Genomic DNA, 14238 nt, shown 5'->3' with positions numbered 1-14238 from the left:
GAGAAGAGGCGGCGCGGGTTGGAAGCTAAAGAGGAAATGACTGTGGAGAAATAATTTTGTTTGGTGACAGTGAGCTCTGTGTTAAAGCTTTGTAGCTTGGCTTTGTAGTCCATGAAGTCAGCGCTGAGGCCAGATTTTCTCCACTTACGCTCAGCTGCACGAACAGACTTTTGTAGATGTTTGGTGTGAGTGTTGTGCCAGGGTGGGGGGTTGGCAGGGTGGGGATAGCGGAAAATGTCAGGGGCAACTTTATACAGAGCCAAGGAAAGAGAGTGGTTTAACATGGTGGCAGCTTCATCTGGGGAGGTGATTTTGGAGAGAGCAGGGGTTAGGGACGCAAGGCAGTTTGAGAAAACTTTTGGGGAGACAGCTACCTCCTAAAGAGCTTAGATCAAAACATACCAAGCTTATAACTGCATCCACCAGGGGTGTAAAAGATGGAGAACCCATTTTTAAAGGCTCCCCTAGATCAAAGGTTCCACCCCACATCTTCACCCCATGCCCTTACCTTCTCACTTTCTTACACACGACCCTGCCTTTTCTCTTTATTGGTAATGCTCATTTCAGTGACCAAACACTGAGTATCCATTACAAGACATTCTAAACTATCTACTTACCCCCACCAATTATAAAAAATAATGTAATCTGCAATGCTCCAGGTTAGTGGTCACCAACCAGTTGTCCGTGGAGCACTGGTGGTCCAGAGAAAAATTTGGACATTATTTGCAATTTTTATGTTATCAAAACAAAAATAATCTTCTAATAAATTCTTATATTCTGAATAAAAATTTCGGCTTTTATAGTGTATTAAATTCACGAACTGTACTAGAGACGGAAAAACCAGGGAGGCGCAGCGTAGGAAACCATTGCCGAGCCGTACGCTTCAGTATTGTTTCCACCATTACAACAGTCACTCCGCTCTGCCAATACCGATTCTCATCTGATTGTTTTATTTTATTTTATGTATTTCTCAGATGCTCTTTTAGGTAACTATGGTTGTAACTGTGTATTTTCTTTAACGGTTATTTTTAATGGCATCAAATAGTCTGACTTTGATAACTATCATTTCTTGTTTGGTCTTAGATTCAAATGAAATAAACCCATAATGAGTCTGAAAAAGCAAACAAACATTTTGCATTTCTTTAGTAATACCAAAGATAATGAAACTAATGATAATAGTAACAATAGTAATATTTCACTTAACCGTGAGCTGATTAATGAATAAGAACCTCCACAGTCCTCGTCAGGCACCATTAGGAAGATCATTATTTTACAAATGTTTTTATCTTTTTTAAAAAAAATCATAATAATGGTCCGTGGGGTTAAAAATGATAAATTTAGTGGTCCGTGAGGTCCGAAAGGTCGGCAACCGCTGCTCCAGGTGTCATTCCTATAGGCCTGTTTGTATCCATCCAGGAGACATCTATTTTCAGAAGAAAAAATACTGCATAACAATCACATTTTGTCAAATGTTGACACATGTCCATTAAGGATTAGCGATTGTGATACTTAAGCTGCGTACACACTTCCAATTTTTATCGTTCAAAATGAACGACGAACGAACGACGAACGATCGATTGGGCAAAAATCGTTCGTAAAAAAAGTAACCAACGACGACGACGAACGAGGAAAGTCGTTGGAAATGAACGACCGGACCGGCGGATCGGATTGGACGACGATCGTTGACCATCGTTCGTGTGTACGATCGTTCATTGATCGTCCATGGTCTGAGCATGCGTGATGAACGAACGTTTCTGCGGTGCACGTAACTTCCTGTATCGTTCAAACGATCGTATCTATTGTGTGTACAATATCTACGAACGATCATGTCGTTATCTGTATGTACAGGATCGGTGCTATACGATCGTTCGCAGATATCGTGCAGGATCGTTCGTCGTTCGTTTACCAACGATAATAATTGGAAGTGTGTACGTAGCTTTAAGCTTCATGTGAGGTGATGGACGCCTGGGATGAATGGGTGTGTACAGCGCTTCTCCTGCAGCAGCTGCTGTGCTTTCCTATGGAGGAAGTCACCGTCCCTGCTCCATAGAACAGAATGGCGCGGTGTGCACGGTGCTCATTCATTCCCTAGCCTGTCTTCCTTGTGCCCAGTCAGACATATCTGTGCTGTATGGATAGAGCTATGGGCAGATGATAATATAATAAATAGACATTTTAGGATAAATGCCTTGGTATTGGCTGTGTGTGGGGGGATGGTTTCCCTTGTAGGGAAGGCCCATCAGGCAGGTATACATGCTGTAGCAGCAGGCAGGATAAAGTTATCTTTAGCTTGGCTGGGATGAGCTGAAAATAACTTCCTATGAAGTGCTGGGCTTCAGACTTGTATTATCCCTGGGCCACCAGAGAGCGGCGCGGAACTCCATAACAGCCTCGCCACCTAGCGGTATCCTCTTGTCATTACCCTTCCAAACCTCCCCCACTCGCTTAGTTCCAGTCTACAACCTAGACCAGCCAATCAGCCGTGCTGCTTTCCAGTCACATGACGCTTCCCTAACCAATCGTCGGCGAGAGGCCGAGCAGCCACCACGGCCGCCATTAAAGAAAGGAATCTGTAAATTCAAATGGAAAAGCTGGCCCGACATTGATCCTATTATTATTCCTTATCGGCTCCTATCGCTGGGATTGATTCGAGGGGAAGCAGAGAGGAGCCGGGAAAGCGAGCTACAGCAGCGGGGACAACTACTTTGTGCGTGCGCAGGAGGAGAGAGAGACACAGGGAGGAGGAGGAGAGGAAAATGGCGAACCTGTGAGAAAAGAAGCCGAGAAACACCCGGGCACTGGCCGCCTAGCTCACCTCCGACTCGCCGCTCTTCCTTTGTGTTAGCCGCCTCCTCCAGGTGCAGGCCCAGCGGCCTCTCAGTGCTCCGGTGTCCGGGCGGTTCCCGCCATGCTCTGCGCCCCGAGCAGGGGGACCAGCGGCGGGGGAGGGAGGACTGAGACACCGCCCGGATACCGGCGCCTCTAAAGCCCCAGCGGGGACCGGATTACCAGGCCACAGCGCCTGCTGGACTACAGCTCGATTCATACATTCACCCCAATCCCTAGCTGCCCCCAGACCCCCGGACATTAGATAACACCCCCATCACGTGCAGGGATTGGTATCGGGGGGCTGCGTGCTGATCCGGGGGGCTGCTGGCCGGCATGATGGAGTAGTGTCTGGGCAGGTCGGTGCAGCTGCTGCGGCCCCAGTGTCTCTTTCTTGTTCGGGGTGGGATAATGGCGTGTGTGCCCTGGCTGTGAGGATGAGTTCATGTTTTGTGCCGAACGGGGCCAGTCTGGAGGATTGCCACTCCAACCTCTTCTGTCTGGTGAGTATGAGAGCCATGTGTGTATTCACCCGACATTCACACTTTATTGGCTTGTCAACATCACCCTGTGCAAGTCAGCCACTTCACATCAAATCTGTGTTTATATTCCAATGAGGATCCATAGGGAGAAGCAGACACAACAGTTGTGTGCCTTGCGAGTCCAGGGGCACAGGGACCCGGGTGCTTTGGGTCCAGAAATCTGTGTGCTTTGGGTCCAGGGGCACAGGGATGTTGGTTCCAGGGGCACAGGGATCCGCGTGCTCTGGGTCCAGAAATCCAGGTGTTTTGGGTCCATGGGCACAGGGATCTGGGTCCATGGGCACAGGGATCTGGGTGCTTTGGGTCCAGGGATCTGGGTGTGTTGGTTCTAGGGGCACAGGGATCTGCATGCTTTAGGTCCAGGGATCCAGGTGTTTTGGGTCCATGGGCACAGGGATCTGGGTGCTTTGGGTCTGGGGATCTGGGTGTTTGTGATGTTCCCTGGCAGGGTTGTAGTGTGAGCACCCAAGTGTTGTATATCTCTGTTTACACACATTGTGTGCCTCCCCCAGCATACATTCACTCTCTATATAGGAATAGTTTGGCTTCAGATCAGTGTTATAAATGACTTGTCCTCATTCACCAGGTTGGAGTTTGCGCTGTAAAAATGTGTCATGTACACAAAACATTAGGCCTCTTCTGCATTACCCTTCAATCAGGAAATGTGAGTTTATTATGGTATCCATTTCCAGTGTTTGTTTTACAAACCACAAATCTATCTCCTTATTGCAGCCCAAATATTACATTCTGATTGCAGGCTGCTGGGAGGCGGTGAGGTGCGGCTCTGTAAACGCTCTTGAAATGCACTTTGTGATGAGTGTGACCTGAGCAGACTTTATTTTGCAGAGTCTGTGCTATCTGTGATCCAAGGTTACTGCTATCCCCAGTGCTCAGCCTGTGCTCAGCCCTTCCTATTCTCTCTGTGGGAGTGGAACCTGGGAAGGAGGAGGCAGGAAGAAGCCATTTTCATGCCTCTTATGTTGGACCTGGCCCTGACTTTAGGATGTGCTACATTTTCTGTTTTTGTTTCTTTGCTTTTTTTTTTCTTCTTCTACTATTTATGTATGGCAGCCTGCGCGTCTTCTTTCAGCTCTGTCCTTTCATCTGCCATGTTTTCATTTTCTTTTGTCTCTTCCAGCTTCCCCTGTCCTCAGATAATCCCCTCATGTAATAATCTGTTGCTGTTTGGATTGTCACATGCACTCCTCCTGGTTTTTGTTTTTCTATTTAAATATCTGATTATTGCAGATGGATTTTAGCACCATTTTGTAAACTTGGTGCTTTTTATGTATTAGATAAAAAAACCAACCTGTGAATGACTTTGCAGCAATAAATCAAACCCCGGTACAATTACCTGCCAGCAGGCAGACAGCCCATAGTGTAGTAGATTATATAAAATATATCTGGATACACTGTTGCAGTCTATACAGTGCAATCTGTGATGGAATGAGACCTTACAAAAGCTAGTGAACCATACAAGCGGAGCGGATGATTAAGAGAGTTTACATATCCTGGAATTAGTTATGACATTTAAAGAAATGACAATGTGGTGTGAGAGTTTGATGGACAAGGCTCTGGAGATTGAGCTCTGTCTGGCCTGCTTGTTCCAGCTTCAGTGTAGCTTGTAAAAGTGTAGCTTGTGATGTTCCTGCAAAGCCTTCATTTGCATGCTGGCATTCTGAAACCTAGTTGTGATAAATGAAATGAACACGTTAGCACCCATCCCCCGTCTTTGTCCCTGTAAGGGGAGTAGAAATGAGGCTGGATTCCAGCTGTTAGTAAGTGATCAGTGTTAAACCTTGAGAGGTAACAATACAAAGATTTCCAGTCATTATAGCTCAGGAATGTGCTTCTGCCAGCTAGGCCACTCACACTTCCTAGAGCTAAAGTTGTAACAAGATTGTTTTACCTTCCCACAATCCACTTATTATTTTTTTTTTATTTTATGGGAAGACAAATTGGTTGCTTTTGTATTTTGGCATCTCAAAATGGTTGTTGATTCTGTGTTTTGGGTGCCAACCCCCAGCTAAGAGTGTAGATTTTAGGAAAACATCTGACATAAGATCCATCTTGTTTTGTTAATGTTTCTTGGGTTTACCAGTGTGAACATAGAAGAAGCTTCAGAATCTGAAACATTAAAGAAAACCTGTAACAGTATTGACCTGTCCTGAAAATACTAACTGCCTGGCTTTTGGACTGAACATGGGGCTTCAGCCTGTGCCCAGCAGTTGTTACTTTCCTATCTGCTCTCTTGTTCATGCCTGCTGGCATTCTTTAGTCAGCAATGATGGTATCTGCATTTCTTTCATTACAGCTTTTCATTATTGCCTTTTCACACCTTACGGTTGCTGTAGGTCATCCTATTTATTTTCACTGGGCTGCCCACACACCACAACACTTGGAGGTTTTTACCACAGCACACCACAATACACAGATGACTCTCATTGTGGTTAAACACAACTCCTAGCATGCTGGGTAGGGGTTTTGGGGGACCATTTTAATTGCATCCTCCGTGTCTGATGAAAATGTTTAAACTTTGCTTGTTGATGTTTCATAAACTCGGCAGTGTCTTTGGATCTTATCCAGTATACAGGATTTATAGGCAGCACTGCTCCATCCTGGCAACAATGACTGTTAGAACTTTTTTTGTTGAGTGCAATTAATAATTTTTGATCTTGTCCAATCTTATGTATACGTCTAATATAATGACAGTGTTTTGGTTGTCAGGTCTTTTGTCATCAAATTTGGTCTTAAACTGCAAGATCTACACATATACAGATGATTCTTTATTCATGCAACTTTGCAGTAAATTGACATGTTAGGTATTGGAATTGAAAACAACAGATAGGCCTAGGTTCCAAAACACTGTAATTTTAGGTTTACTTAGTGTTCAAATACTACATTTTTTATATTCTTTTTCATGTTTCTGTTTAATAAAAGAAAACTAAACTTTCATTTAATTTTTCAGGCTGACCTTACAGGGATCAAATGGAAGCAGTACGTGTGGCAGGGTCCTACTTCTGCTCCGATTCTCTTTCCAGTGACAGAAGAGGATCCAATATTGAGCAGTTTCAGCCGATGTCTAAAGGCTGATGTGCTAAGCGTGTGGCGACGGGATCAACGCCCTGGGCGCAGAGAGCTCTGGATATTTTGGTGGGGAGATGACCCAAACTTTTCTGATCTCATCCATCATGACTTGATAGGTAAACTTTTATTGCCCTTTTTTTGCAGATCTATTTGTGTTGGGATATTCTGATGACAGAGAAAATACCTTATAAAGAGGTGTTTAAGTAATAAATAACTGCTCACATTTCCTATTTCTACATCTTATTGCAGCTTTCTGTTTCTATTTAGTTGGCACTTTACTGTGGAAAAATGTGTATGTTGTGTGTGGCATTCTAACTACTTTCATTCATTCTTTAACCTGCACTGGAAAATGACAGCTATAATTTGGTTGCTGCGGGCGGCATAGATTATAGTGTTTCAGGTATACTTGATTCATTGTCTGGTTCTGCTTGTAGTGGAGGCAAGAATTGGGCTGTCAGTGAATGCCCCTACAAAGCATAACTACTGATATACTTTGTACTGCAGAAATAGTAATCTCTTTTACCTTTTCACGTATGGTGTGTTGTATCTTTGGCTAAAATATGGATTTACCTGAGGTGTTTACACCTCACCTTTCATTTACAACAACGTATTATGTGACACAAAAGTAACTACTTGGTAGACGCACATTTGGCTGCACATATAGCTACAAGTCTTTTAGTCTGTCAGCTTTGTTTATTGGTAATGGCAAAATTACTTTAGCTGAATCAGATTAAGTGTTGTTGGTAACGGCAGTGTTTACATCTGGTTGCAGATTCACAATTGGATAGAGGTATGTCCTGTGACTTTGGGCTAAACATGTCATTACTTGGTTCCGAACCACATTTATAGATTTAGCGCTGTATTTTTGTTTATAGCTAACTTTAGAAGCTTCGACAGCCATACTTCACCAAGGGGAAACCCAGCAGTATTAAATTTTTGCCAAACACAGTATTTTGTAATAAGGCCAAGATGTTTCCAGATGTAAACTGCCCCCCCCCCCCCTTTTCCCACAACTCTTCAATAGAGGTCAGCACTGTGGATGTTTGGGGTTTTAGTTGTCCCATAAATGGCTTCTGCTTACTTAGTATTAGTAGACAACCTTCTCCAGACAGAACCTTTGTCATATTTATGGATATTCAAAGTTTGCATATTTAAAAAGCTACTTCTGATCTGTTTTCATAGCGTCCTTTCCTTCATTGTACCATGTGTTTAAATGTCCTATTATAATATCCCTGGCATGTGTATTTATTTCACCCAAGAGGTAAGGGTGAAGAGACTGTGAAGCATGTTTCCAGACAAAACATGTAGTGTCTCATCCGTGGCTTTTCATAGGCAATAAATGTGAGCAGTTCTGTGCCACTTGCTGTCCAATGTTCAGATTCTCATTCATTATGAATTGGCAGCTGTTACACTGCTTGTGTGTACAACTCCTAATTGTATGTAGAGATCTAAAGATTTCTTCCAGCACAGCTTTCGTCATCAATCGTTGTTTTGGGACTGCTTGGGGCCCCTTTGTAACCCCTTTCCTGTGATATATTTTGGTGCTTCACACTAAAAAGGAATGAATACTAGTGCATTCAAGTCCTTGTTTTTTTTTTTCATACAATTTTTTACTTGTTCTCTAAAAGGCTTTTCTTTTGGAAAGTGTAAAAACTGAACAAATATACAGGACTTATGTTGGCTGGTGGTCATCTTGTAGCCCTGCCCAAGGTACTGTATAAACCACTAAGCAGTTCTGCCCCTACCACGTTGATATATGTTGCCTATTGTGACCTCCGAAAACCATCTGCTTTTATTAGGTTTCTGAGGCTAGACTGCGTCTGAATGGACAAGCTTCCCCATGTGAAATGAACGTTGATGCTTTATAGATCATTTGAAACCGCTCAGTAGGATGCAGACATTTGCTTTGTTCAGAATGGTGTTTCTCCATTGTAGTTTATTTACAAATCTTAGATGCCAAAAGTGGGCAAAAGTTTTACCTTTTGAGCCAGAAGCTAGTAATAGTTCGCCAGAGTCATTTGCAGATTTGCCTGAAATGAAACCCTGCAGTCGATGTATTTGTTAGAGCTGTGGTGTTGGTATGTTTTGCCAACTTTGTCTCCAAGTATGCCATATTTGTTTCCAACACTGAACCCTTGCTATTCACATTCTGTCTTGTTTTCCTTTTTTTTTTTTTGTTAGAGACATACTAGCTCTGTTTATATATTACTACACATGTTTTTGGATTATCCTTCATCAGGTTTTGATTTCTGGTTCACTATGAGATTTAGACTGGAAACTTTTATCTGCTTCAAGAAAATCCAAATGTGGTCATTTATTTTAACAAGTATTTATGCTGGTGAGAAGAAAATTAAAAGACTGCATTGACTGTCTGGCATGGCTGGGTGAAAAAAAAATGTGGATACTTTAAAGCCCTAGAAAACTTTCAGGGAATATGCAGTGGATACAATGTGTTTATGGATTTAATGTTAGGAAATTTTAGAGGAACATTAAACCCTGTGGCTGTGCCCAATAAGTAGTAAGCTTAGGGCATTGAGCTACTTGCCATTATTGTCTGTAGGCTCCCTGCCAATGACTGTTTCTGACTGTTTCTATTACTGACTTACCACGCTTTGCTGAACTGTGGCTGTAATGGAGGCTGCCATGTTGTTAGGAGAGGTTTACTTCCTCTAATCAGAGCTTCCAGCAAGAACAAGGAGTAATGCTGGGTACATACGTGCAATAATTGTCGTGAAAGATCCTTTCCAATTATGAAAGACTGCACAATCCATGAACGAGTGTTGTGGAGAGGGAAGGGGAGAAGGACAGAGTGGCACCCCGCTGCACTTTCCCCCCTTCACTCCCATTACGATGGTCTGTGGATCCGCCAGGACGGACTTTTGGATGATGATCGCTGTACATATGCCAGATTCTCATGCCGATATCGGCCCTGAGCCGATTATCAGAAGAGAATCATCTGATGTGTGTACCCAGCCTTCGGCAAATCATATACCAACTCTCCCGATACTAGGAAAATTCACAACTTCGCCCAGAAAATTTTTGCAGTTACAAATGCTTTGGTATTGTCATGTTTATTTCTTTTGTTAGCACTGGAAGAACACTAAAAAGCAGAGAAAAACAAAATAGCTTTGCCCTGACAGTCTCAACTGAGCTGCACTGACGTAACCTCCCCAACGGTAAGCTGGAATGTGACTCGGGGTAAAAAAATAACCTGCTGAAAACAGGAATGCTGAGCCACACTCAGGGTAGCTAAAAAAGTAAAAAACAAAAAACTCTTACCTGGTCCCATCGGTGTTCTCCAGTGTCCTGCCATCCTCTGGCTGCATCCTCTTCCTCAAACTGTCCCCCGTTGAGTGAGCTGATGTTCTTGGGGACATCAGTGCTTGATAGGGGTGCAGCGGGAATTTCAAATTATTGTTTTGCATTCAATGCAATACACTGTACACAATGTGCATTTATGTCTAAAAGCGGTACATTGTCTTTCATTAAAATGTATTTTATTATACTTATACTATAAAGTTTGAAACACAAAATCATGTCAAAGTTAATAAATTTTTTAATTTATTTCATGTATTATTTTGACATGATTTTGTGTTTCAAACTTTATTTTACTTATACTATTATAATATACTGTAAAATAAATTTTCATGAAAAACAACGTACCACTTTTAGACATAAATCCGGACAGAAATGAACTGCCCAAGAGGTTAAATGTCTTCAGCATCTTGCACACTTGGTATCAGATTCCTGGTTGCTTATTCTAGTCACTGCAATATGAGATCTTTTCTATTGAAAAAGCTGTTAAAAAGAGGGGTTAAGAATATTTGGATGAATACTATTACTGGTCCTTAAGCACTACATGGGCTTATGCATTGAACACACATCGGTTCTGTCAGATGTGTGGTCCACTGCTTGCTGTGTTCGCTTTTTGAAATGTTGAGTGCTGAATATGTCTCCAGTGTAGATGTTGGAGGTAAGCAGCACAGACAGGGGTGATGTTTCTTTTTATGTGCTACATTCTGCCTTAAGATTAAATCTGCATTTTGCGTTATATCTTTCCCACTAAAATCTATTAAAATGCATAAAAATGCATTTCAATGCGCGCTGCAAAGCTTGCGGAAATGGACTTCCATGTGACATGCATTGTAATTTTTATGCATTGCATGTGCACTACAAAGTTTTTTTTTTTTTATAGATCTCAATGGAAAAGCAATCATAAAGGTGTGAATATAGTTTAGAAGAAACAGCCTAAGTGTAATGGATTTAAAAAAAAAAATAGGATGGGATTAGTTTATCCTGTACTGATTTTTGTAGCTTTTATCTCTTTATAATCATATTTACATGGTGTTGGCAAGGTTTGCCATGAAGAGCATAAATATTTTTTTCCCCTACTCTGCCCCATTTCAATGATGCCACAGAGTAAGTTTATTTTAGGCAATCAAAAGCATATTTGAGCAAATATTTGTAAAACTGATTTGCCCTTTAAAAGCTTGAATACAGCCTGTCAGGAAAGGACTTATGATTTTATGTAGGAGAATGTTGTTGAAAAATGAATCTGCCTATTTGTGTGCTGTGTGATTTAAAAAAAAAAAAAAAAAAAAAAGGAAAAAGTCACACTGTATTTTTCCCCCTCTTTTTTTGCATTTTTATATAGTTTAAAATTACTGTTTGTAAGCCATTTAGCAGACTCATTTTTGTTTTAACTTTTTGACACATTATATCATAGATCCTATTTATCTTTATCATTTATGAACAATCTTTAACAGATAAAAAGCTAAGTCTAGATTGTTTATAATGGTCAATGGAACTGCTTTTTTTTCTCTCTAGACCTTCTGTCACCTCCCATTCTGTGTTTTCAAAACTCAGAAGTCTTTTGTACCACTTGTGTCTCCACTGTAGATAAACTGGGGGAGGGGAAATAATTGGCATAGCCCATGCAGGCATAGGATGAGTTCGAAATCACTTTTTTTAAACAAGATTTGTTAACATTTGTTTTATTTTTAGCACAAGTTTGGAAATTAAAACAAGAATTTAGTTTCAGTTGGTGGAACCTCCCTTTTTCTGTTTCCTTTTCTTTTGTAGTTTAATATTATTCTTAGAACTAGTCTTGCCTTAAATTGCTCTTTTAGCTTTTGTGTATTGTATTTTTGTTCCTTGTTCATAATCTGTCCTACTGAACCATAAAATGTAATGTAAATCTGAGCTATGTTTATCTTTGTGGAAGTCTAAGCTGCTGGTGTTTGCAGTTTATTATGTTTGTGAAAATCTCAGGTGTACCCTTTATTTCTGAACAGAATAGGTCAAGGTTTTGTGCCATTAATGTTTGTAGGGTATACCTAGTATTGGTCTTATGCTAATATACATAAATCATCTAATGTTTCAAAACTGACAGGTTGTTTTCACAATTATGAAATTTCATTTTAGGTTTCTAGCTGTTTCTTGTATATGGGTTTTTATTTGCATTCCAAAAGTAAATTCCAACAGTACAGTCAAAAGAAAGAACAATATGAAAATAGAGCAATTGTACATCCAATAAACACCACAATAAGAAACACATATGATATATAACAGTATTACAGGGGGTTGGGGAGCTGTTTCTTGTTTTTAGTCTTATACATTTTTTGTGTTTCTTATTATGGAATAAAGAGTTGCATGATTACCTAACTTGTATTTGTGAAAGTACCAAAGGGGAATCTTAATCTTCATGAGAATCCTAAACATAAAAATAGAGGGAGCACTCTTCAACTTACTAAGGGTGACATAGACAGACTGGTATTAGATTTCATTGTGCTGCAAGTATGTGTCAGAATGCAGGGTTACTCTTTCCATAAAGTAAAAACTGGTTTACATTCTCCACATTTTTGTCATTTTGCTCTTAAACAAGTGAGACCTTGAGATTATTTGTTGTTGTTAATGTTTTAACATGCTAGTATTTCCAATATTTCCAAAGCTGTCTTGGGCTAAAATGACTTCTGTATGGTTCATAGTCTATCCTACTCTATTCTTCTGTTGCTTTTTTCTTTTGTTCTTTACCCTAACACATGGAAACCTTTACAGCAGTTTCAGCTACTAAAAGGAGCTTGTAGTGTAATGTCTTGTTATTAACAACATAGCTTTTATTTAAAAGCAAATAAACATGCAGGGTTAAAATCAGAATAAGCATTTTCACTAATGGGATTGAAATGTTTGCAATTTGATCTGACCTTAAATTAAATGGCTTCTGTATTTGGGAATGCCTTGCAGCTTGCTCTGTCACAACCAGATGCCTGCTACTAACTCTGGTGTCTTGTTACATGCATTTGTTTCCATCCTTGCGGAGCAAAGCAAACACAACTTTTTAATGTACTAATAATGTATATCCCATCCAGGCACTGTAGAAGTTTTCAGATTTTTTTAATCTACCTATACAAAGAAGAAATATTTACTTTATATACACAAATACAAACCAAGGCACTTATTTTTACCTGGGAATACAGAAAACATGCTTTGGCTTGAGTATAAACCTTGAGCCAGTCTGTCACTGCTTACATTCAAAATAGTAAAAATGCCAAAAAAATAAATTTAGATAAATGCATCTGTATTAAAATTACATTGAAATAACATGGGTTTAGCTGCATGTATTTTTTAATTATTAATTTGTTTGTTTTTTGTGCACGTTAAAATATTTTATGCTTTTTCGTTATGATGAGCCACAAAGTGTATAATCCCCTTTTTTTTAAACGCCAAACTTTGTTACATGCTTTATATGAGGACACTGCAATTTATGAGTGCAGCTTGAACACATTACTTTTCAAGTGCCATTTTGAGGGCACAAAAAACCCTTGGTTTATTCTTAAGTAATTAATATGTTTTACAAATACAGTATCCTGGAGGTGCTACAAGAAGTTGAAGTTTATCTTCATAAGTCTGTTGTCTGTACAATGTTTGTTCATTCTCTTGTTTGGAAGGATCATCAAATATCCACCGACAATTTATTGCAAACCTGTACACACCAGTTGTTTTAGTTGTCATAAGTACCAGGTATCCTCATTGGAAGATTTAACTTCCTATTACAAGTGTTCAGTCATACTGTTCTAAAATCAGGATTTTAAATCACCTTCTTTGACAAAACACAGATGGCGAGTAGGACTTTGACATTAATTTTTGGCAGAGGGTCTAACCTTTTCCCACTCCACCAAAAATCTAAAGCTTTTTTTTTTTTCTAGACAGCATGGTGTCAGTTAAGCTACGTACACACTTCCAATTATTATCGTTGGTAAACGAACGACGAACGATCCTGCACGATCTGTTAAAAAAAAAAAAAAAAAAAAAAAAAAAAAAAAAAAAAACAAATCTTTATGGAGCCTTGACAAATGTATTAACTTCTGAAGCAAGCTGTGCTTTGACCTGCAAAAAGAAATAACTGCAGAGTTTGTCTTGGTCATTAAAGAGTTACAAAATGTTGCAGAAAGAGCTTGCCCCTTAAGATCACCCACTACCTCAGCTGTGTTTAGCAAAAGATTTCTTCTGCAGGTCATGCAAACTGCCCCCTCCCCCCTTCAAGTCTCCATCCTGCACAGGAGCGAGCAGGGATTGTATCTAGGAGGCGTCTGTATATCGGATGTCCGTAACCCGAGGACTACCTGTGTGTGTGTGTGTGTGTGTGTATATATATATATATATATATATATATATATATATATATCACTCTTTTGAACATACTCTGATATTTTCAACAAAGCTTTTGAACTAAGCAGTGTTAATGTGCAGTGTGTGTGTGTGTGTGTGTGTGTGTGTGTATATG

General features: G+C 40.2%; 1 protein-coding gene across 2 annotated transcripts in view; it reads left to right on the top strand.

Moving 5' to 3' along the window:
* Positions 1-3048: 3048 nt before the first annotated feature.
* Positions 3049-14238, top strand: part of MED13 (mediator complex subunit 13) — a 48152-nt gene continuing 36962 nt past the window's right edge. For both annotated transcript variants that reach the window (XM_072417263.1, XM_072417254.1), the window contains exons 1-2: positions 3049-3329; positions 6337-6571. In XM_072417263.1, the coding sequence (XP_072273364.1) occupies positions 3264-3329; positions 6337-6571 (301 nt within the window). In that variant the 5' untranslated portion in view covers positions 3049-3263. The remainder of the gene's footprint in view (positions 3330-6336; positions 6572-14238) is intronic.

This window comes from Pyxicephalus adspersus, chromosome 1 (assembly GCF_032062135.1).
Source record: "Pyxicephalus adspersus chromosome 1, UCB_Pads_2.0, whole genome shotgun sequence".
Classification (NCBI taxonomy): domain Eukaryota; kingdom Metazoa; phylum Chordata; class Amphibia; order Anura; family Pyxicephalidae; genus Pyxicephalus; species Pyxicephalus adspersus.
The sequence above is the reverse complement of the archived record's forward strand: the minus strand, read 5'-3'. Positions and strand labels throughout refer to the sequence as shown.